The sequence below is a fragment of the Ursus arctos genome, unplaced genomic scaffold (assembly GCF_023065955.2).
Source record: "Ursus arctos isolate Adak ecotype North America unplaced genomic scaffold, UrsArc2.0 scaffold_15, whole genome shotgun sequence".
Taxonomy (NCBI): Eukaryota; Metazoa; Chordata; class Mammalia; order Carnivora; family Ursidae; genus Ursus; species Ursus arctos.
The window spans coordinates 7,130,179-7,154,881 of NW_026622819.1; the positions used below are offsets into that span (position 1 = coordinate 7,130,179).

General features: G+C 45.5%; 1 protein-coding gene across 5 annotated transcripts in view; it reads right to left on the reverse strand.

Moving 5' to 3' along the window:
- SEMA5A (semaphorin 5A) overlaps positions 1-24,703 on the reverse strand; it is a 477,069-nt gene that overhangs the window by 143,389 nt on the left and 308,977 nt on the right. For all 5 annotated transcript variants that reach the window (XM_057312155.1, XM_057312158.1, XM_057312156.1 and 2 more), the window contains 3 exons: positions 24,233-24,446; positions 6,725-7,010; positions 3,746-3,881 (listed from right to left, as the gene is read on the reverse strand). In XM_057312155.1, the coding sequence (XP_057168138.1) occupies positions 3,746-3,881; positions 6,725-7,010; positions 24,233-24,446 (636 nt within the window). The remainder of the gene's footprint in view (positions 1-3,745; positions 3,882-6,724; positions 7,011-24,232; positions 24,447-24,703) is intronic.

Here is a 24,703-nt window from a genome sequence, read left to right on the forward strand (position 1 = left end):
GGACACCCAGATGGTGTTGGAAAATTGCTTAGTGGTGTGGAGAAAATTCCTACACATTGGAATTGGGTAGCAAAATCATTGGCCAAGAACTAATTTTGAACTATACTCTATAATGTCTTGGTTTATTTTGCCAGCCTATAATAAATATCTCACCCTAGGATTCTTTTTCAACTATTTTGAAAGCTATTTAGATTTATAGTATATATTTATTGGCTCGTAAGTAACCCACCTAGCTCCCTAATGGGCTGCAAATTCTCTAGCTGTGCCTTATACACTGGGTTCCTGCAGTGTCTGTGTGACAACTTGGGGACTTGGCGCAGGAGGGAAACAATACAAAGAGTCATGGTCCTCAAGTGTGTTACAAACCACAGTGGCTGTCTTGCTAACGCCTCTGAAAGTAATAAGGGTTATCATTCTACTAATTTTTTTAATGCAATAGTATTTGGATTTTTGTTTGTTTCTGAGACAATAGACCCATCCTCACCCCGGCTTGCCGGAGCTTTGCGCAAGTCCACAATCACCCAGCCTCATGCTTAGAGCACCTGATCTGAACGGCACTCCTGCTCCCATCTTGCTGCAAACGCACACTGTATCAAAGGGTCCTGATGACACGACTGACCCCTCCACCTGGTCTAGCAATGGTTTCTTCATCTGCCTGAGCACTTTTAAGGGTCTGTTTTCCATTTTGGCTCCATCATTTCTGATGGAGTTATCAAAACGGCACGGAAACTTCTGGAGTCTGTCCACTGGTCTGGACAGTGTTTCCTGTTACTGACCAATGCTTTTCCTTGTGAAGCTCAGGGCTGGGATGCCTTTGGGCAGTGTAGACTCTGACCAGGTAGCTTTCCCAGCACTGCCTACAGTAGTTTCTAGAAGGCAACTGAAACAAATACTAAACATTTTTCACTGTTTTGTTATTGTTTTCAATATTGCAATTTCTGTATCAAATCTTGAAAAATGATGCACTGTCCCTCCTAACCCATTCTTCTTCCTAAACCTGAATTATATTTTTGCTCCTCTAACTAATTTGCTGGTTCGAGTTACAAGTGCTGCATACAATTCCAAACATCAGTAGGCACACAAGAATAAAAAAAAATAGAACCCCTTCTCACTGCCAGTTACTGCAAACAGAAGGACGTCCATACATAACTAGCGGAGAGATCCCTGGTTCAAAATGTAGTCCCACCCTATGCCAGCTCGATGGCCTCATGGATGTCAGTCAGGATGCCTCTGCCAACACGGTTATCAAATATGGGAAACCGAAAGAAAATCCTTGGGACATATTTGTACCAGAAATAATAGAAGGAATCATTATCTATAATTTTTGTTCCCTGCGAATCTTAAATTCTACCCAAACAAGTCCAGCCCAGCTAAGCAAGCTTCCTGCCTGGAACGTATGCCACATCTCCTCAAGCTTCACTGGTTCTATGGCACAGACCTCCACCCATCTCATAAACGTGAGTAAGCCCTTCACTGTGACACTGGCATTATAGAACCAGACGCCCGTGGCCTTCGGAAATGAGGGAGTTTGTGGTGTGCTACAAATATATTCAGACAAAGGGGCTACAAGTTATCACTGCCTGGAGGTGGTAAGCCATCACGGGCTTATTAAGTCACTGTTCATTGTCAAGACCTTTGCAATACAAACTCCAAGGCATTAAAAGTACCCTATAAATATTGTGGGCATCTTTGTTAATTTTTTTTAACTTTTGGGATTTTACAAAGAACTTTCTAAAGGGAATGACCTATTTCACCTTCAGGATTTTACGAAGGGCCTTTCTAAACAGTTATGTTGCACCCCAGCATCCAGGGACAGGGTAGAATTCGGGTGCAGAGACTCAGCAGAGGGGCAGAGGGGCAGCGTTTAGCTAATAATGACATAAATGGTCTATGCCGCGAGGAGCCGGGGCTACTTGAGATTTGGTTCCCGCTAAGCGGTTAGCTCGCCTGACCCATAATAGGAATTTCTTTGTCTAGTACTGAGCTTTCTTAGTAGCAGGGCTGGGGTAATACACATAAACCCGATCCCTCGGTTTCCTGACTTATAAAGGGTGGATGACGATGTCCACCTTACAGACTGGGGAGAAGAGAGAGCAACAAGCACACGATAAAGCATTTAACACAATGTATGACACCCAGAAGGCACCCAATAAATGGCCCCTAAGAGTCATCCTCTCCAAATACTTTCTACAGTCAGCGAGGCACATTAATTGATATTATCAAAGTTTATCCCTGAAGTATTCCTGTGCCTCCGTATCCCACCCTCCTCGTCTGATTGGCGAGAATGAGTGATGGAAGATGCTAACTGAATGCTCAAGTAAACCAGGAAATAGTAAAGAGCATGTAAAAACCACCCATCTATCCCCAATCCCATGCTTTTAAATAAAAATGAAAATGAAAAGAAAACCCTCTTTCAAAACAGTTAGAGCTGAATGGTTCCTGCCAAAGTCCAAGTATAAAATAATTGAACCTTTCCATACACCCAGTTTTCTGAAAAGCCAATGTGTTGAGATGATAAACCATCCAGAACTTGGAGGCCTCAGCTGCTAATGAGACAGTGTCCTCGGCCTGATTATCTGCACTGAGGCTCAGCGCCCCCCTCTCTGTGCGAGAGTTTGCTACTGATCACAGCACTGTTGCTCCAAGCAACGTGACGAGCAGAGTTAGAACTTGGCGGAACAAAAATTACACCCCTGATGAGGATAATGGTGATCCTATGAGCATTCGGGGCAGAAGGGAAGCCCTCAAGGGAAGCCTGCTGCTGTGGACTGAATGTCTGTGTCTCCCCCGAATACATAGGTTGAAGCCCCAAACCCCTGTGTGGCTCTTTGGAAATGGGGCCTGTAAGGAAATAATTAAGGTTAAATGGGGTCACAAGGGTGGGGCCCGGATCCCACAGGATTAGCGTCTCTCCCCACTCACTGAGGAATGGCCACATGAGGACACAGTGAGAAGGTGGCCCTATTTAAGCTGGGAAGAGAGTGCTCACCAGAAACTGAATCGGCCAGAACCTTGATCTTGGACTTCCAGCCCCTAGAACTGTGACAAAACACAGGTCTTTCCTTCAAGCCACCCAGTCGGTGGTATTTTGTTATGGCGGCCTGCACAGACTCATACACCTGCTGGCCAACCAAACATGAGAAAATCACACAACTTCCTTGAGTCTCAGCTCCTTCTGAAACTGGGAGATGAGAGTAAATGACGTACAGAGCCCCTTATAGCTCAAACATCCTGTAATTTTGTGATTCATAAACTAATGGCCACCATCTGCTCTGCTCCCCCCACCCCCAGCTGCACCATCACATCCCGCTCACCCCGACAGGAAATCTCGCCACAGTCACCAATTAGTGCTCTAATTCTGTTTGTGCGTCTCCACTGCTCTGTGCCCTGGGCTCCATTCACTATGCTGTCATTCATTAGGGACCAGAGCTTGTGGGGACACAGAGTCCACCATCATTAGCACTAATTGAAGCTTAGATTCCCAGCCTGCTGCTTTATGCTGGCCTTTTTCAGTTCCGCCTCGGGCGTCCCAGCTGACAAAAGGCCCCTTTTCAGCCCAGGCACCTCAGTTGACAAAAGGCCTCGGCCCACTTCCATGAGCTGAGCCGAGTGCGGGCCTGTCGTGAGGGTTGGGGGAGCTCCCAGCTGTACGGTGCATGCACTGGGGTTTCAGCTGTTACCAGACTGTCTACCAGACTGTTCAGCTGTTACCAGACTGAGTGCCCCACTGCCCCCCTGAAATTACCTGGAAGTTGGGGTTGGGGTTGGGATACGGCAGCCAGGCAGAGCGTGAGTTCTCCTGGTACTTGAAGGGCCCGTTGAAGACCTGGGAGATGGCACTGAGGTTGAAGACGCACACGGCCGAGGCGGCGATGCTGTTCCTGGGGGGACCGAGGAAGAGAGAAGGGGAGGCAGGTCAGAGAGCCCTGGAAGGACACTGTGCCACGCAGACACCTTCCGGACGACTTCAAGATCGCCATCTCCCAAACAACCCAAGGATGAAGTCGAAAGAGTGACTGGTGTGGCTCTGTGGTTTCTTTGTGGAAGCCCGAGCACTTCAGTGGGAAGCAAGACTATTTAGCAGTTATGACACTTCTAATCCTGCCGGACGGGATTAATTCACTCAGCCACAGCGAGCGTGACAAAGGACTGTGAAGAACTGCATGGGAGGCCTTTTCAGTTCTGGAGGAAGCAGACGTTCTCCTCCAGGGGCCGGAGCCTCTCCCCCGTCCCGCGTGGCTCTCGACCCAACCGTTCCTCTGGTTCCTCTAGACGGTTGTGGGGCCCGCTGCTGCAGCTTTTTTAAAAATCCCCCAGATAGTTGTGTTTATAATCCTCCAAAAAATAACCAACTAAAAGCATTTTGCGAAAAACTGCCTGTCAGAGACCCTTCCTTTTTTTTTTTTTCTTAATTTAAAAAGCATTTTAAATTCAAAGAGTCAGAGAGAAAAACCTGACGTAGGAAATCTTGAAACCTCAAATCTGGGCTCAAGCTCCGCAGAGGGAGCTGTAAATGGGAGGTTCTCAGGAGCTCGGTGCCCTTTTACGAAGTGTGGCAACAGCGAAATATTGTCGGGTGAAGTAAATCCGCATTTTCGAGCACAGCTCTGGTTTTCAGCCTCTGGGGGGCGCCAGTTTTAGACACCCGGGAACAAAACGGTCAAACCTTCAGAGACCCACACTGCAGTCCTATGCTGCCCGACTCACGGCCAAGGGGCTGAGACAACCACCCAGTCCTGGGGCAGAAGGAGCTGGAACAGTGACCTTTGTCTGCACTCCCAGCACTAAGAGACCATGATGAATACAAGGAGGCAACCCAAAACTGTGCGCAGAAGCACCGAGAGCTTAGCCGCAGCGTGAGGAAGCCATCCAACGCAGAGCCGGGCAAGAATTAACCGGCTGCCTTGGATCATCGCTTTCTTTCAATTTGGGGCAAATCTTGCTGAGAACGTGGTCATCTGTCCAGAGGGTAAGATCAAGGCTGAGACACAAGAGGGAGGAGAGGAGGGTTCTGTTTTGGGACTAGAAATGGATGATTCAGACAGTTGTTCCCAAGACCTGGTGACAGCAAGTGTTGAGGGAAAAGGACGATCTAGCCATTCTGTCTCGGCCTGTACGGACGCTACATACTGGGGGGTTTCCAACATGATGGGCACCTGCAACACTACACAAACCGTCTGGAACAGTCTGAAACTTATTTTTGCGAGTATCTAAATTGACCATTCACCACTGGAATGGCCCAGATGCGGTACTTATATAACTTTTTAAATGGTTCGTTTTTGCCCAGAGCCAGGGGAATGAACTAAGTAAGTCAAGCTCCCATTGTGTGTAAAACTGATGTCAACTCAGCAACTGAACATTCATCTTGTGCGGCCAACACTATTTCTTAAACCAGGTTTTGGAAAGCAAATCAACTTCAGAAACTATAAATTGATTTTTTAAAAGAAACTTATCAAGGAGGGAAAATAACCTCTAGGGTTGAAAACCAGGTTTACAATAAGGTGGTCACAATGGGGTAGGGGTGGGTGGAGAGCCATCTATTTCTGTCTTATTCTAACTTCATGTCAGAAAGAAGACTCTTCGTGGAGTAAATGTTATTATCGAGCAGCTGTTAACATTTAAACTCAGTTGGGGAAAGAGCAAAAGAGTAACAGGGAAGGAAGAGCAGATGAAGTGAGTCTCCAGCAATTTCTGTAGGCTTCTCCAATTCTCCCAGGACTGTGAGGTTTCCTGGGACACGGGGCTGCCCTCCACTCCGAAGCCAGGACAATCCCACACGAGCCAGGGTGGCTGTTCACCCCACCCTTTACCAGCACGTTCAACCCACCCTGATTCAGGTTTTCTGCACACTGTTAGGTCACCAGATTAATATTTCAAAGACGGTTCAAAGCAGAGCCCACACTCTGGACCACCGTGACCACCAGCAAAAGGGAACCCGGAGTCTGAGTAGGAAAAGATGATCTGTCGCCTCTGGGGGTGGGGCATGATCCTCTTGAGTCTTTCAGGGCACAGCAGCTAAGAATACGAAATAAGTGTGGGTCACGCCACACTCCTCCAGACTAAGAGTGAAAGAAAGACCAGGAAACTTCCCATGCTTTCCCTGGTCCAAATTTTGTCAGTTCTGGAGCTAGGGGTAACTCCCCTCCAGAAAAAAGACATTGTTTTTTTAAGAATATTTTGAACATATAATCATCATTTTAGAAATGCCTGCCCAAGTTAGCCATGTCCGGGAACAATGGTTTAAAACATAGCTACGGGAAAGTGAGAATGTGCATTTCACATATGAGCAGAGATTCAGGCCTGAGTGATAGTATCTCAAAGATCAGACTTTTGAGACAACACTGCCTTCATTATGCACAAATGCATGACTTGCATGTAGAAAAAAAAATGCAGCTGATTATGTACCAGCATTTCAGAAAGCGCCCAGAACACACTGGCAAATCAGGAAGGGGAAATTAATGGTCAAATTAATTTGATGCTACAATTACCTAAGGAGAGATTGAAACTTTTTTGCTTCACTTTATTTTCCTAATACCAGTCTCAGAAATCACATAATTGTTGCATAATATTTAATTCATACTCAAACATGTATTTGGCCATTAGCCCAGTAAAATAAGAAAGGTTTCCTTTAAAGCAACTTTCCAACCTCAAAGGTCAAAGAACAGTAGACTCATTCACCATGAACAGAGGAGCAGGGACTGAAATTGCTTTTCCAGTTACTTACACGTTGGTGGTAAAGATGCCGTAGATCAAATCCAGCTCGGGCAGGAAGAACGTACTCTGCAGTTCATTGTAGTAGAAGGGGACCTCGCCGGGCCGGGAGCAGTTCAAGCGAGCCTTCATGAACGTGGTCCAGGTGTCCTCCAGCAGGAACCGCCCCCCGATGTCGTTCTTACAGACCCGGGCAGCTCTGGAGAACACGGTTTTCCCACAGTCGTGCTCCACGGCATTTTCTCGGAAAAAGAAGTAGGTGAAATTCCCGATGTCATAAGATGACACGAAGTTTGGTTCTGGAGGCCAGAGGAAAGAAGGAAAGCGTAAACGTTCATCTGATGTTTCTTTATGTCTGACCTCCTCAGTATGTTATCCAAGGAGACGCGGGTTTGTGCAGACAACACACCCAGGTTTCGAGGGATGCATGGGAGCGCCGTGAGCAGCTCAGTGATCTGTGCTAAGAGCAGAACTCAGGACACAAGTTCCAAGGGAGGAGAAATCGCCCACATGATTCCACATATAAGCATCCCGAACAAACGCAGCACTCAAGTCACAGAACGTTAACGCCATCAAAACTGGGCAGCAGCACTTCCAATACACTTGAAAGCAACACATACTACTTATCTATTCTCATGTGACCTTCAGAAAGCACGGGAGAAAATGAGATCAAACATATGCAATGGGATTCAGAAGACAGGAGTCTAGTATCATGTTTGTGTAGATGACAACAAAATTCTTTGATCTTACTTGTACAACGTGAGTATGACTGACATAATTTATGTGCTTTTAGTGAGAACTTGAAGACAGTTTTCATTTGTGAAAACTGAAGCAAACATTGAAACTATCAGGTTAGTGTCCCGAATTCACTTTAGCAATTCCTGTTACTATGGTGACCATGGAACTGCGAGGACCAGCCCTTATTTTCTTATTTTTGGGTGGCTGGGAAATCCACATGGAAAGAGGGGAGTGTATGGAGATGGGGTCGTTGCCTTCCAGCCTTCTGGTCTCAAAATTAGCTTAAAAATAGGGATTCAGAAATGACAAAATTGTGGCAAAATCTTTGCTTAATCACCAAGCTCATTAGGAGTTTAGGAATTTGATAGTTTGTCAACTGAATTTCACATTTAGCATTCGAAGTGCTAACTTCATAGCTTCTTATTTGAGTTCTCTAATGATAGAGACGATACCCTTTCAGACATGGATACGCCTTAACGTTTATCTTGAAAAATTCTAATGACCAGGTTTGATTCTTACCCTTTCCTCTACTGCTAGGGGCTTTCTATTCAATTATCAAGTGTCTGAATTTTATGATGTCTTTACAATAATATGCAATAACGTTTTGTGTTCAAAATTAATGGAAAGATACATACAACACTATATCCACAAGGACACATTTCAGGGACAATTAGTTTTGGGGGGTGATTCAATTGGCCTTGTATTTTGCCAGATCCAATCAGATTGTACCAACAGACGTGTTAATGGTAGGACTACCATTAAGTAGTTTTGGCTAAAGACAACCCATTAGTATTAAAAGGAAGACACACAACAGGCTCACCTCAGATCTGAAATGTACACATGGAGGTGGTGTTGACTACTACTCTTCTATCCAAAAAACTGTTGCCAATTTTCAATTAACACACATATTAGGTATCATCACAAAATGCCTCATTTTAACTCAACTTTACATCGTGAAGGTGTAAGGATGACTCTAGGTCGTATAGGTTGTACATGCAATGTGTTCTTCTCAGTCCATGATATTGTTCTTAAATCATTTAATTATGGCAAGTAATAAAGACATCAATAAGGACTATTTTTCATTTATAAACCGTCAAACATCCTATTAGATCACCGTTGCATTAGCCTGAAATGGGTATAAAGGAAACTAGATCACACTGAAATGTATGACATGGAAGTTAGATGTATTTTCTGTACAGTATGCTTCCATATCCGAGAGAGATGCTCTCAGACACAGGAGGTGATCTGTGTTTTGGGGACATACAGCCACATAAGGGGGCAATTTTTGAATCTGTGTTCACTGAGCCTCCAAAAGAGAATGACTTGTTGAAGAAGACCCCAAAAGCAAAGATATGGAACAATTACAAAACTATATTTGGCTTCTAAAGAAAATATTCACTTACATGTCTAGTTCTAAAGAGAAGACTAAATCATTTCATGATCTGTCCTGTACCGAGGCTCTACAATCAGACTGTAGTTCGATCATTGTACTACAAACAAACTACGAAAATTATCACGATCATCACGACACCAGCAACCACAGAGCTGCCCTACGATGGAGAAAACAAAGAAAGAAGGTGCAGGACTGGATGTGTCTCCCCTGGGGCTATGGTCACCAACACACGTGGATGAGGTGTGGGCAGAGTCCACAGGATCCATGAAACACCCTCACAAAGACCTGTTCCTGCTACTCATTTGAGGACACACAGCATGGAGACCAAAGTGCATGTTTCTAGGAAGTCCTGAGCAAGAAAATGAGAAGCTGGGGCGCCTGGGTGGCACAGCGGTTAAGCGTCTGCCTTCAGCTCAGGGCGTGATCCCGGAGTTGTGGGATCGAGCCCACGTCAGGCTCCTCCGCTATGAGCCTGCTTCTTCCTCTCCCACTCTCCCTGCTTGTGTTCCCTCTCTCGCTGGCTGTCTCTATCTCTGTCGAATAAATAAATAAAATCTTTAAAAAAAAAAAAAAAGAAAATGAGAAGCTGCAAAGATAAAAAGATCTATCACGGTTTCTTCCAGTCAAAGCTGAGTCTATAATATAAAAAGTTATCTACAGAGCAGTAATGCTACCGGGCCAGGCTCTAGACTCAGAGCTTCACATTCATATGCTCGTTAAACTCATAGGAATCACAGCGGTAGGTGCTGTGTTATTAGTTGTTAGTAAACTGTCCACGTTCACACAATTAGCCGTGGGGAGGCATGGGCTGGGGGTTACATCCTGAATCCAGACAGTCTGACCTGAGAGCCTAGGCACTACACTGAAAAAAACAATGGGCTGCAAGAGAATAATTGACTATATTAACAATTTTCAAGAATAAAACTTAGTATTCTGGACGATGCTTTAGAAACCAAAGTGGGGAAGAGGTTGACTCTGAAATGCCCAGATGAAACTTACCCTGCAGCTATTAGGGACATCAGGAATGACACAGAGAAGAAAAAGCCGGAAGAAGGAGCCAACAATCCAAGGGCTTATTAGGCAAGAGTACTGCTGGGAAGCATTTGCCCAATTCCAGAGACACGTTTCAAATGGCGCCACCGCAGCCCCGGAAAGCCAGGGAGTGACTGTTTATTCCATGTTCATCATCTGCTCACTGAGAAACCTCACTCTGATGTGTCTTAGAAGGGGGATACTGGCTAACGCCATGCAGACAGGCCCACGGCTTCCTCTCCACAGACAACCTCCAATAGCTCTCCAACCTCCCTTGAAACAACCGTATGATGGGGTGACAAAGCACATTTTAGACAGAAACGCTCAAACACGTTTTTTTCTGACTGAGAAAATGGGGAAGGATTTGTGCTTAGTGTGTAGTGTATGCTGTTCTCGAATCCTCCACACATTGTAGGTCCACTTAGGGAGCTAACTGACACTTGGAAACACATCCAGCTGTCCCGCGGTGGCCCTTTAGGACGATGATGGGTCCCTGACTGTGGGACCTGCTGTAAAACCAGGGAGCTCCATTTCCTGGAAAGCAGAGCCTTTTGAAACTCAGCCAGTATCCTGTTCCTCTTCCAAAGACAATAAAAGAGCTGGAATAATTGTTAGACAGACAGCCAAATATCCCTCGCATTTATAGATATAAATCTGGAGGTGGGGGATGTTCGAATCTCACCAGCCAGTATAATAAGATGCATAGTGTATCCCTTCCATTATTTAAGTTCTGTCTCTTGTTAAAATGCAATTCACCACAAACTAGTAATCTGTCACTCCTGAGTGAACCGAACAAGTCATAAATCAGGCACTGCCTTCTTGTCCACAATGAACGTGAGTGCGTGAAAGAGAGATCTGAGTGGTCCTTTATTCTTTATTGTCATTACAGCTATACATGAATAGAAGGTGTGCTGCCAATTCAGAAAAAAAAAAGACATGAGTATATGTCAGCTCATTATAAATACATGCACAGAGAAACTCTTTTTTCTCGTGTTTGCAAAACATATTGAGTTATGGATTACAGAGCATTTTACGAAATGTGTCATAAGAGGAAATATGTTTCATTATATGGAACTCTTACTTTATACATTTACTTATTAGTGACCACACAGACAGGAGTAAGAGAAGAGACCTGTAAGATAATAAACATGAGTAATGAGAAGAAAAGCTTCAACATTTTTGAGAAGAGTTTGACCATGTAAAACCAAATGCTGCACATCCAAGTGGATCCTTCCACTCTGTATTCTTTCTAATGTAACATCTGCATCAGTCTGGAGGTGCCTCATGTTCAGTGGTTCAGTCTGACGACTGACCAAATCATCGATAGGTTCCTGATATAGAAATATTTGTACAAATTAATGCCAATGGATATTGAAGAGAGAAAGGAATTCCAATTTGCCAACTTTACAAAAGCCTTACTAGAATCAGAATCTATCATGAATCCTTTTTCAATCAAAAGCCACCTTGTAATACACTCGCCAAAGGCTGACTAGAAGATGGCTGGGCATGGACCCCATGTGGTCTGTGGCTCTGCTCATCCCAGCTTGAAACCCTGGGCTGGACCATGGGCATCTGGAATATGCTTCCCTTCTGTATGACAATTCAGGGCACAAAAGACCTACTTTGCTATAAGGATTCAAGAGACTGGTGGTACACAGTAGGATTCCAATAAACAGTGCCTATAATTATTATTTCATGATTTACTCTTGATTTCCCTCTTAATTTATATTTAGTAGAACTTCACATAATAATAATGAATAATCAAACATGCAAATGTTAAGCTTAAAGGTGATCAAAATTTGAGAAACAAAAATAAAGCCATGCTCACTGCAAACTATTCCACAAAAAGGAAAGGAGTTAATGGACACAATCTTTAGACATGACACAGTGCGCCAGGCATTTTTAATTCCTTAATTTGTTGGTATCAGTCACCACCAAAACATTTCCATATATATTCCTAGATTTCATACCCTCTCTCACTGTGCACATTTTTTCCCTGTTACACCTACATGAAAATCTGTTGCAGAGTGTTCCAAAGTAAACTAATTTCATCTGGGTATTTAGTAAGCATGGATAATTACACTAAAATTAAATTAAATTAAGTACAATGTGGTTTAAAAGCCATTGATGTACTAAAGCTTTCCCTAAGACTTCTTGCAAAAGACAGACAGACAGACTGGTAGACAATACATGTTTGTAGGTGTGTCTGTGTGTCCGTGTGTCTGTGTGCGGGTCACATACACACATACCTTCCTGAGGCGTATGTATATACGGCTCAATACTTCCACCTACTGGCTGTGTGACTTAGTCAACTTATTTCACAGCAGACATTCCTGTCCTGTTTCAGAATGGTGGTAACACCACCCCGTGTGTATCATCGGGGAAATCAAAGGCGATGTGTGACAAGTGCCTAGCACTTAATTGCTAATCATCAAAATATAGATCACCATTTATTTACATATGCAAATTAAAATAGAGATTTTATATATATATGTATATGCACACAAAATATGTAAATTAATATTAACATACATATCGGTAAACATATCAGGATTTATTTAACAAGCTAAATTATAAACTCTGCATTCTGTATATCAAATTAGGGTTTTTGTTCCCCTCAGAAGATGTGGCAGTAAACATGGGGGAGGTGCTCTAGATGGAGCCCTGAGAGCCAGCCAGAGCCCCCCTCCATCATCAGCTACTTACTCACCGCCTATGGTAGGGGCGGGCAGTGCGGGGCACTGGGGGTGCAGGGTAACTGACACACAGAGCTCATGCCCTCAGGGACAGAGCAAGGAAACAAACAAGACAGACCAACAAGTAATCACAGTGGTGATAAGAACAATGAAGACCACCAGCTGTGAGGGGAATTCAAGAATTGGAAAGGAGAGGATCAGAGAAAAGGCAGAAGGATGGTTGGGGAGGGGCCACCAGGCCAAGACCAGGAGATACCACAGCTAAGAGGAGACCCCAAGAGTGGCCAGGAATGGAATGAAGCTCATATTGGAATGAAGAAATCCACCCGGCAGAAGTCCAGAACGGCAATCCAGGCAGGAGTTGGGATGTCAACTGCTCCGGGAGAGTCACTGAAGAGTTTGAAAGAAAAGTTTACGATCCATGTTCCTGTGTGTGTGGTGGTGGCAGTGGTCAGGGTGGGATGGGGCACCGAGTGTGTTCTGAGTGGTCACTGACAGCACAGTAAGCCCAGATCTCCAAGTGCTTCACTCACTGAGCACCTGGCAGAAAGAAAGCCATCGCATCAAACCAGAAACATAGTTCCAGCCAACTTGATACCTTCTTGTTTCCGATGAAAATGTAGAATTTGCATGGATATGCTGATTCCAGCAGGAGAGCCAGTACCAACGGGACCTGTGCTGTCCCTCCCTGAGTGAGGTCTGCCGTCCTTATGTGAGGACTCACCTTGCAAGCCCAAAGCTCTCCCCGGAACTCTCCCACTAGGTCTTCCTAGGAGCTTCCCTAACTGGCTGTCGTCTAGATGTTCTCGCGCAAAGTGACGAACACACCCTTGTCTGTTCTCCCTTGCTCTGTTCCAAGCACAAAGCTTCTGCAACCTTTCCTTTCTCCCGCAAGCATCTACGATGTCATGCGTTCCTAGGCTCAATCTGATCAAACTCATTTCACAAATACGTATTTCTGAACATTTTCAAAACGGAAAGTTTCCATTTACTGTGTTCAATTTTTCCTGATTATATTTTCAATGCAGTGGTTCACTTCTTTTAAGAATGAATCATTGAGCCTGCAGAATCGTGAATCAAAACCTAGGAGGTTTTTTTTTTTTTAATTGGCATATTAACTTGAATTCAAAGATCTTAGAGATATTTTAATGTTTATAAAATAGTTTTAAAGAAGAAGAGGAAAAGATGTGAAGGTTCACTGCAAAAAGATACTGGGCTGTAAGAGTATGTGGTTAGAATACGTCAACCTGAATGACCGTGTGGTCTTTGTCTCCTGAGCTGACCTGGGCCAGGGCAAGGCAGAAGCCGAAGAACAGAGTCAAGTATCCAATATGTAGCAGTGCATGATAAAACGTGAGAGGCCACTGAGGGGATAAAAAGAGTTTAACAGAATAATATGGAGACAAATTTACTGAAACACATAGACCTGGGGATCTTATAAACAGGATGACAATATGATTTATGAGCCAAATGGGAGCACTGTTGAGAGGGACAGGGAGCGATATTATAATTATGCCAGGGTGGCAGGAGGGACCTAGGGCTGTCACAAGGAAATGGTTCATGATCTCTAGACAATACATTGAACCATTTTCCTGCCTGGCGATGTAAGTACTAGAAAATTTCTCTCTTTTTTTAAATTATTTATTTAAGAGAGAGGAGAGCACACGAGCAAGGAGGAGAGGGAGAAGCAGCCTCCCCTCCAAGCAGGGAGCCTGGCATGGGACTCCATCCCGGGACCCTGGGATCATGACCTGAGCCGAAGGCAGCCACTTAACCGACTGAGCCATCCAGGTGCCCCAAGTACTAGAAAATGTCTATACAATATATTATATTCTCTCTGATGGGACATATGTTTGATGCAGGTCTCCATATGACTTAGTATATAGAGCTGGTGCCTTTGGTCACACAATACCTTGGTGGGGAAAAGAATAGCTCATTCATCCATTCTCTCCTGAAATGTTCAAATTGAAAGTCCAAATGACTGACTGGCGAGTAGAGCTGTCACTGCAAGACGGAAGGGATTCTGTGCTCCCCGTCTTTCAGGCATTCAGCACAGAGACGGATCAGTGGGTGACACGGCTTGCAAAGAGCACCACAAGAACCAATTCATTCGTGTCACTTAACAAACTTTTGTGCCCGTGAAGGACTGTTTTAAATTATGCAACAGGCTCTTTTGAGTTTAATAATCCCTGTTCATCTCATCTCTTTTTGCAAGTTTTTACCAATAAGGAAACCCTCCTCACCTTCTCCAGCATCCCCATCCCTCTTCCATGGTAGCTCGTGCATAAAAAACGTGGACCTCAGGAGGGAGATGGAGGTGGGTTACGATGTTGCTGTTTCCCAAGATGTGGATAACACGAAGTGGGGGAGGGAGCCCATGGAGGGGGCAGGATGCAAGCTCTGGAGTGTGTGTGTTTGCAAATCCCGGCTCACGTACACATCAGCCTAGAGGCTCTGGTTCAAGGGTCCAGTCCCTCTGACCACAGCTTGCTCATCTATAAAATAAGGACAATGTCATCTCCCTTGGCTTACAGATGGCACGTGTACAGAGTCTCCCATCGACTGGCAGGTTCTAAAGAGCTATTGCGACCCTATGAAGATAATCAGATTGGGTTCACAACACAATTTTCAATAAACCTGCGTCCCACACAAGATGGGCAATCTGCCTGCCTTAGAAAAGGGGGCTCTTCGTGCTGGGTACCACGTCACCCGACTGCTCGCATGCTCTAAGCCCACGACGCACCATCCTAGTGAGCTGAGACTTCACCCGTTAGATGTCAGGCTGTAGCCTCGCAGCTGCAGGACCGAAGAGAGCCCACTGTTCACAATGACGCCCCTTTTAAGCATCTCCCCAGATGCCCGTTTAATAAAATATAAAACTAGGCTGCTGACTAGGCAATCATGATTTTTGTTTTGCTTTCCTGAGCTTCTTTTCCTTGATACAGACTTGACTTTTCCTACACAAACATACTTCATTCCTAGGCTCCACTTGTTTGTATTTTACTTGCCCTGTGAAAGCGGCCTCCAGTTGATGAATTTCCCGCTCCAGCAAGTGCCGTCCACCCAGGGAGCCCTGAGAGCACGTGATTCACACCATTAGGGACTGTGCTGTGTAGACTCTGCCAAAAGTGAACTCACTCACTGTCCCCAGGACCAGCCCGAGAGAGTCACTCTGACCTGGCCATGCCTACAGCTCTGAGAGGCGGCATCTGCTCTCAGGGAGACGTGCTAAGCTCCTCCACCAGGCACCTGTCGTCAGTGTGAGGAGAAACAATTTCTTCTTGAGTTAAGCACAGGGGGGGTTTTCTCCCTCCAAGTAAATTATCTTTAATCATGAGGAGGTTACTCATTGTGCTTTAAAGACCTCAAAAAGTCTATTTCAGGCACGGGGAGCACCATCAAAGTATTTCGGACCAGAAGTTGAGATTATTACCAAAAGAGTTCTCTTGGCTAGAAACATAATAGCTCATATGAAACCATATTGTTAAAATGAGAAGGCCTTTGACTTCAGGTCTGTCTGCTTCCACATGAGGTCCTGGTTGGAATCTGCAGAAATAGAAGGAGCTGGGGACCTCATCGGGACAACCCCGTGGACAGGCAAACACTTTCCCCCGGAGAAGGACAATGAGCAGGTCGCCGAATGTTAATAAGATGATGTCCGGGGCGCCTGGGTGGCGCAGTCGTTAAGCGTCTGCCTTCGGCTCAGGGTGTGATCCCGGCGTTCTGGGATCGAGCCCCACATCAGGCTCCTCCGCTAGGAGCCTGCTTCTTCCTCTCCCACTTCCCCTGCTTGTGTTCCCTCTCTCGCTGGCTGTCTCTCTGTGTCAAATTAATAAATAAAATCTTTAAAAAAAAAAAAAAAAGATGATGTCCACGTAGACGCCCATGCTGATTTATGAAGGCTCATTTACAAATTGGTTTTTCCAAGTTCCCACCAAGGTTTTTTTTTTTTTTTTCCCTCTCTCTGTTAAACCATGTAGTTCCCTTGGAACCCACAAACTGAATTTGCATACTATCAATTTGGAAATGTCATTTTCCCCTTTTTCATGGGTTTATTGTTTCCCCAATTTGATTGCCAATTTCTTGAAGGTGAGTTTTATACTTCCCTATTTTAAGCATTGACCATTAAACATTTATTATCCTGCCTTACAGTAATCATTTAATAAAGGTTATTAACGATGAGTATTTTAATGCATTAAAGCTGTTAAGGTATTTCTCTAAACACATAAATTTGTTTTCAGAGTGATTTTGGCACAGGGGATAAATCTGATGTTGAAACTTACATTCATTACCAAACACATAACTCAATGATTCAAATTCCTCCAGAACATTATCCAATCGATTGCATTGCATTTGATAACTGAATAATAATGGTTGAGCAGGAGTTTCTAAATGAGATGACAAAGGAAGAGTTTTTTTCTGATGTTTGGACCTGAATCACTTTCAAACATACAAATCTATTTTTTTTTAATTCTGGGTTACAATTATGACATATTCCCTTTGCTTAACAACACCATTCATAGTTCTACTATTTACAAAATGTGCTTATCTCCTACTCATTCAACAAACGTGGATGGGCATCAACTGTGTTTCAGACTCTGAGTGAGATACTGAGAACTCAAAGAAGGCTCATATATAATCCCTGCCCTCAAGGAATTCTTAAATGTGTGCGGCAAGCAAAGAAGCAACTACCCATCTAGTAACTCATTTATTCAAAAAATATAGATGGGTGCTTACTATATGCCCAGCACTGCTGAAAGCATGTGGGACACATCGGTGAACAAAACACATTAGCCCAGCCACTGGGGACCCTCCATTCTAGGGGAGGGAGGAGACAAGCACTAAAGGGCACAGGAGTTAAGGATAAAAGCTGAGCATGGTAAGAGGGACCAGGTGGGTCAAGATGGGAGAGGGTGTCACTTCACATAAGGCAGTTGGGGGGCATCCCATTGAGAAGCCCCATCTGAGCAAAGCATGGATGGAGATAAACCAGTTGGCCGGGTAGATTCTGGGGGGAAAGAGCTTTTCTGATAGAACAGGGGGTCAGCAAAGTACAGCCTGCTGGCCAATTCTACCCACTAGCTATAAAAACGTTTTATGAGCACACAGCCACCGTGAGTGATCAGGTGAGCACTGACAATGGCCACTACAAGGAAGGAATTGAAAAGCTGCAATGGGTTGGGGCACCTGGGTGGCTCAGTTGGTGAAGTATCTGCCTTCAGCTCAGGTCATGATCCCTGGGTCCTGGGATCGAGCCCTGCAACAGGCTCCTTGCTCAGTGGGGAGCCTGCTTCTCCCTCTGCCTGCTGTTCCCCCTGCTTGTGCATGCTTGCTCTCTCTCCCTCTGTCTCTGACAAATAAATAAATAAAACCTTTTAAAAAAACAAAACTGCAATGGGGATAACACAGACTGCAAAGCCTAAGGTGTTGATTCTCTGGCTTTTGCTGATCCCTGGGAGACAGCGAAGAGCCAGCAGCCCTGTGCAACATTTAAGAGACCAAAGCAGAGGGAGCAAGCGTTGGGAAGAAGGAGTGAGGACACAGTGGTAACAGGAGGCCATGGGTAGGGCCTCGGCTTTCTCTGCAGGTGGAATGGGGACTCTGCGGGTTTCAGGCAGGAGAATGGCTGAGAGCTCCGGTATCGTGGGATAAGCACATTCATACGTTATGCAAAGAAGGGATGGGAGAACCCATGGAGTCCAGGAAACTGGAACTCTAACTGGAGCTATGGGGGACAGGGGGGCAGGACTCGGGAAGAGGAAAAAAAAAAAAATCAAGGTAAGTGAGGATAGCCTGAAGAGCGTGTGCACAGAAACGTGGTGGGGAAGGCGTGTCCCTGCACACTTTCCCTCCAAGGACGCCGCCAGTGCACACAAGGACATCGCAGGAGTCAGGGCAGAGAGAACGGGTGGAGCCAGTCCACAGGGGCAGGGAAGAGAAAAGAGCAAACCCGACGACAGTGTCAGTAGCCAGCCCTCGCTGACGGCCGATGGCACGTCCCACCACCTGCGTCTTGCTGCAACAGTAGGTGCAACGGTGCCGCTGGGCACCCAGTTATGGGTGTTCGGCCACAGAGTCGGGGGTAGTAACAAACTACCTGCAACTCTGCTATTAGACAGAAGGGACTTAGCTTGCTTGAGGCAGCGTGCTGGAACTAGAGCAGGTGTTTATGCTGCGTCCCTGGGGACATTTGAGCCTCGATAGGTTCTTACGCAGGGCTCCCTGTGTCCTGGCGGGATGTGAGCCTGGACAGGCCAATGCTACCATTTGCCTGAAGATTACCCCCGAAGCATGGAGATTCCCGAGAGGCTGGGGTGGCCAAAGGGCCCCGGCTTGCTGTGCTCTGTCCACATGCCCTGAAGAACATCCTGTGTTTCTGTGTGCTTCCCTTAGACTGGGTGTCCGTGTGCTTGCTTCTGGCAAGCCTTCGCTATGGTCCTCTGAGGGAAGAGTTCAGACACAGAATGAGCGAGATGAAATGCTCTTCAGCATGTTGCCTAGGAGAGGGGCACCCCTTCCCGAGAGATTACTGGGCAGAGAAGGGATGCTCAGCGGTCAGGGTGGCAGTTTAAGTGAACACTGTCCACACCAGTGGTCTGGAGAACGCAAGGAGTAAACAGGTGGAACCCAGCTGAGCCTTCAGCAAAGAGGAGACAGCACTGTCTGCTAAGAATGAGACGCTAGCATTGAGACAAGGAGGCTGAGGAGTGAGCAGAGGATTGACCCATACACAGCACAGAACAAAAAGTGGGGCTGGCATCAGAAATAAGGTGCTGCAGGGTAGGGCGGCAACATTTGAGCATTTCTTTTTTTTTTTAAAAAAAAGATTTTATTTATTTATTTGACAGAGATAGACAGCCAGCGAGAGAGGGAACACAAGCAGGGGGAGTGGGAGAGGAAGAAGCAGGCTCCCAGCAGAGGAGCCTGACATGGGGCTCGATCCCATAACGCTGGGATCACGCCCTGAGCCGAAGGCAGACGTTTAACGACTGCGCCACCCAGGCGCCCCTTGAGCATTTCTTGATCAGCCCACCACTGCAGATTGAATTATATCCCACCATCCCCAAAAGATATGTTGAAGTCCTAACCCCCAATACCTGTAAACGGCACCTCATTTGAAATGGGGTCACGGCAGGTTGAATTAAGATAAGGTCATACTGGAGTACGGCGGGCCCCTAATCCAGGATGACCAGTGTTCTTACGTGAAAATGGCCAAGCGAGGACACAGATACACAAGGAGGAGGCCACGTGAACACAGAGGCAAAGAATATAGTGATTTGCCACAAGCCGAGGAATATCTGGGGCTTCCAGAGCTGGAAGAGGCAAGGAAGGGGCCTCTTCTATAATCTTCAAAGACTACTGAATTTTTCCTGTATAAGGTAACTAATTGAATTATGGAAAGGGCCACCCCTGTGTATAGGCAAATTGTCCTATGCACAAATTAATCACAAACACCAGATCTGAACACAAAAATTGTGCTGACCATAGTCAAAAGGTCTTATCCTCCAGACCCCTCTCCTGCTGAGACAATTCTCTTTCGTCAAACAAAATTGTTGGCAAAACCCGAAAAATGTTCAAAGCAAAGGAGTGAGTTCTGGTTGTGATCATAGGTGAGCAGCTGTTAGCTAAGTGACAGCCTGAGATGAGTAAGTAATGAACCCCGTGAGTTCACGTCTGTGAGTGAGTGTCATGAAGCCACACTTTCAATCAGCAGGGCCCGGGCTTTCCATTTCCCCAATGTGGGACCTCGGATGCTGAGGGGGGAGCTGCCTGCCGACCCCATGGGGTGGCTCGTGTCTCCTCACTCAAGAGGTCACAGGCTGAGTATTCTTAACTGAACACACCAGCTCCGGGTTTTCCAGCACACCCACTCAGCTCTCTCAAGAGTAAATCCAAACCTCTGCTCTCCATTTGCTCACTCCGTGCCTTGATTCTCAATAAGCTGAAAACTCTGGAGAAGAATCTAAGTGCCTCATTGAATGGGTTCCTAAAATCACAACAGGAAATAGGACCCTTTTTTGGATATTGCAGAACTAACTTTGTTTTCAGCTTGTTTGGGTTTCTTTATTTGTTTTTGTCTCATTGAAGGGGAAAGACATCTGTGCATTTTTATAGAAAGATGGCAGTCATCGCTAGAAAGGAAGAAATCTGAGACTAGGGCAAAAAAGGGGAAGGAATAACAGATACAGCAATAACCTCAAGTGAAGAAAGAAAATGACTCCAGAACACAGTGGGGAACTGAGACCAGGGCGTCTGGTCACGGAGCAGATGGGATGCAAAGTGGAAATCCCAACGAGGTCAGGAAGAATAGAGGCCCCTGCTTCCAGGCTCAGCAGCGGGGGAGAAGCAGAACTAAGTGGGGTCACAGCCCAGAATCTGTCCTGGATGGTCCATCAGAGCCAAAATCCAGGGCCAACCAGGAGTAGAAATGGTATCTCGGGGCTCAGTAGAAGTCACTGCCCCAACAGGGCACAGGAGAAGGAAGAAACACTCAACACTCAAGAACTTTCTGCTCTCTGCCCTGGGAGTGAGGGCCTTCCATTGTGGGCGGGTGAGGGTAGGTGGGGCTGACGGCAGCAGGGCCATCCGGTGTCACGGGAATGAAGATGACAAGGCAGGCTGAGTGCTGACTCCACCATGTTTACCTTGGGCTGATTTTCAGTTTCTGCAGTTGGATTCTATCATCTATAAACCGCAGCACATTTTAGGAACCCAAAACATTATCCGTTATGTTCAACAAATAAGGACAGCCAGCATGCCTATGGTGACTGTGGTAAGCAGGGTTAGCTCTCCCACCGCCCTTCTCACATCCCCTGACTCTCAGACAGAAAGCTTCCACCCAGAGGTTAATGGAATCAAACCATCTGATCAGCCAGTGGGTATCGGAGTCACGTGCAAAGAAACAGTCAGTGTTTATAACTCATGCTATGACCTCAATTGTTTTTCCAGGGTATTCTTCAGAGGGTCACTTTTGGGGGGAAAAAAGAGAGAAAGAGAGAGAGAGAGAGAGAGAGAGAGATGGTATTCCTAATTACTTTTTACTTTGCTTTGGACAAACTCTAATTACAAGGTCTTTGGTTGGGGGAGGAAGATGATTTTGATTTTTAACTGGAAACTTTGCATGGTCAGAAAAAAATCAACAAATGAACAGAAAGAAGAACTTTAAGCTAAACAGATGAAAGCTTCAGGGCCCGAAGGGGGCTGAAACCAGTTCAACAGAAATAATGTTAATGAAGAAAGCTAGTTACAGCTTCAGTTTAGGAAAACAATTCGTGTTGCCTTTTTGAAGGGTAGAGAGTCACTTAAATTACCGGAGAAAGTTGATGAGGATACTCTCTTCTCTACAAGGGAGTCTTTTTTTAATTTTTTAATAATAATTTTTATTATGTTAATCATCATACAGTACATCCTTAGTTTTTGATGTAATGTTCCATGATTCATTATTTGTGTATAACACCCAGTGCTCCATGCAATACGTGCCCTCCTTACTACCCATCACCTGCCTATCCCAATCCCCCACCCCCCTCCCTTCTGAAGCCCTCAGTTTGTTTCCCAGAGTCCATAGTCTCTCATGGTTCATGCCCCCTTCTGTTTACCCCCCCTTCATTCTTCCCTTCCTTCTCCTACCGATCTCCCTGCTTTTTCTTATGTTCCATAAATGAGTGAAACCATATGATAATTGTCTTTCTCTGCTTGACTTATTTCACTTAGCATAATCTCCTTCAGTCCCATCCAATACATGAGAAACAAATAATCAAATCAAAAAATGGGCAGAAGATAGGAACAGACACTTTTCCAATGAACACATACAAATGGCTAACAGACACATGAAAAAATGTTCAAAATCATTAGCCTTCAGGGAAATTCAAATCAAAACCACCTTGAGATACCACCTTACGTCAGTTAGAATGGCAAAAATTGACAAGGCAGGAAACAACAAATGTTGGAGAGGATGTGGAGAAAGGGGAACCCTCTTACACTGTTGGTGGGAATGCAAGTTGGTACAGCCACTCTGGAAAACAGTGTGGAGGTCCCTTAAAAAGTTAAAAATTGAGCTACCCTATGATCCAGCAACTGTGCTACTGGGTATTTACCCCAAAGATACATATGTAGTGAACAGAAGGGCCATATGCACCCCAGTGTTCATAGGAGCAATGTCCACAATAGCTAAATTCTGGAAGGAGCCGAGATGCCCTTCAACAGATGACTGGATTAAGAAGCTATGGTCCATATATACAATGGAATATTACTCAGCCATCAGAAAGAATGATTACAAGGGAGTCTTTTAAAGGCAACCTGGTGGCTGGTTTGACTATATTATTTGGAGAAATGTTTGTGCTGTGTTTATATATACATACACAAATAAATATGCATATATAATGAGCCTAAGCCAGTCATTCTCAACCAGAGGCATTTTCTCCCCCAGGAGACATTTGGAAACGTCTGGAAATTTTTTTATTGTCACAACTAGGTGGGGGGGGTGCTATTGCATCTAGTGAGTATAGATAGGCTAGAAATACTGCTGCTAACCATCCTATGATAACCAGGACAGCCCCACACCACACACACATCAAAGAATTATCTTTTCCAAAATGTCAATAGTGCTGAGGTTGAGAAATTCTCGTCGACATAATTAGCTTGTACTTGACAAAAGGCCAGTAAATCTTTGTAGAACTTGAAAGCTCGAAATAATAAATATTATAAGGGCAATTTCAAGATTTCATCGTTGTGCAAGATATCAAATGAAGGGACGACATGTGACCCACATATCTATCCATAACGTTGTGTATGTGTGTGCGCGTGCTTGTGCGTGTGTGCGCGCATGCGTGTGTGCGCACATCCTCACATGAACATACACGTAGACAGAGGGCTCGATTTCAGCTGGCACATCTCACTCAGGACATTGTACAAAGCCAACCTCTATTCAGGCGGTTGGCACCACCTTCTGACTGCTTAGTGAGCACATGACCAATTTCTAGCCCAAGACTGAAAGGAAGTCTTCTGGGGCTTTTGGGTTTCTTAAAAAAAAAAAAAAAGACACAGGAATCTGGCTTCTTCTGCTGCTGGATATTGTCATACCTGTACCCCCGGAAGGGCCAGTCTGAGGACCACACTGCCAGAATGTGGGTCGCAGAGAGACCAGTGACAGAGCTCATGGACGCTCCCACCATCGAAGGACGTAACTCCGAAGACGCCCACCCCAATGCTCCGGGTACATGACTTACACTTTTTTAAATCGATCAAGCTCTTTGGAGCTACCTGTGGCCAAACACATTCTGTTACCCAGTGTCTGAAAATTTCATGAGATGCTAGTAATTTCCTGCTTTTAGATATATAATGAGAAGGGAAGAAAGAATGCACATGCACGTCCAGATATCTCTGAAAGGACATCAGATTTCCTGAACTTAAACAACAGCGTAAAAAACAGCTGAAGTTGCATGAACGGTCATACCAACATTAGCCCCGTTATTGTGGTCTCTTCCCTTCTACTCCGAAAGAGCCCCACACAGATGCCCTTCCACACAGACACACAAAACAGGCGACATTTTGATTTCTTTAGAAATAGTTTTTCTTGGGAAGTGCGACAGTGTGCTGTTGAGCACGAGTAACCACGCATTACAGACAAACGAGGTGGGGCCCCGGCAGCGACCGGAAGACTCACCATTGAGCCACTTGGAGTTGTACTGCGCCGTGCGGAGAGGAGGCAAGATGCCCAGACTCCGGTAAATGGCGGGATCCCGTCCCGGAAAGTCCATGGCTGTGGCGGCATACAGCTCCCCGCCGGGCGTGAGAAGAGCCGTGGAATTGTGCTGGGGGCTGTAGGGGCAGCGGGCCATGCCACTGATCTGATCGTGGATCTCGGTCAGGTTATTCAACTGTGGGGGAGGACAAGAGAGACGAAACCGATTATCCCCCATGAAAGCCCTTGAATAGTGTGAATGGATTCTGCGGCCCCAACCGCCAGTGACTCATGTGCAATAAAGTCTCTGGGGCTCAGGATCAGCCACGACAGATGTGTGCACTCTGACTGATGAAAACGCCCTGCGGTGGACTTGGATGGAGGATCCACCAATCAGCTCCCTCATCCCCCTTCAGAGTTGCTGGACCTCACACCATTAAAGTCTCACGAAGA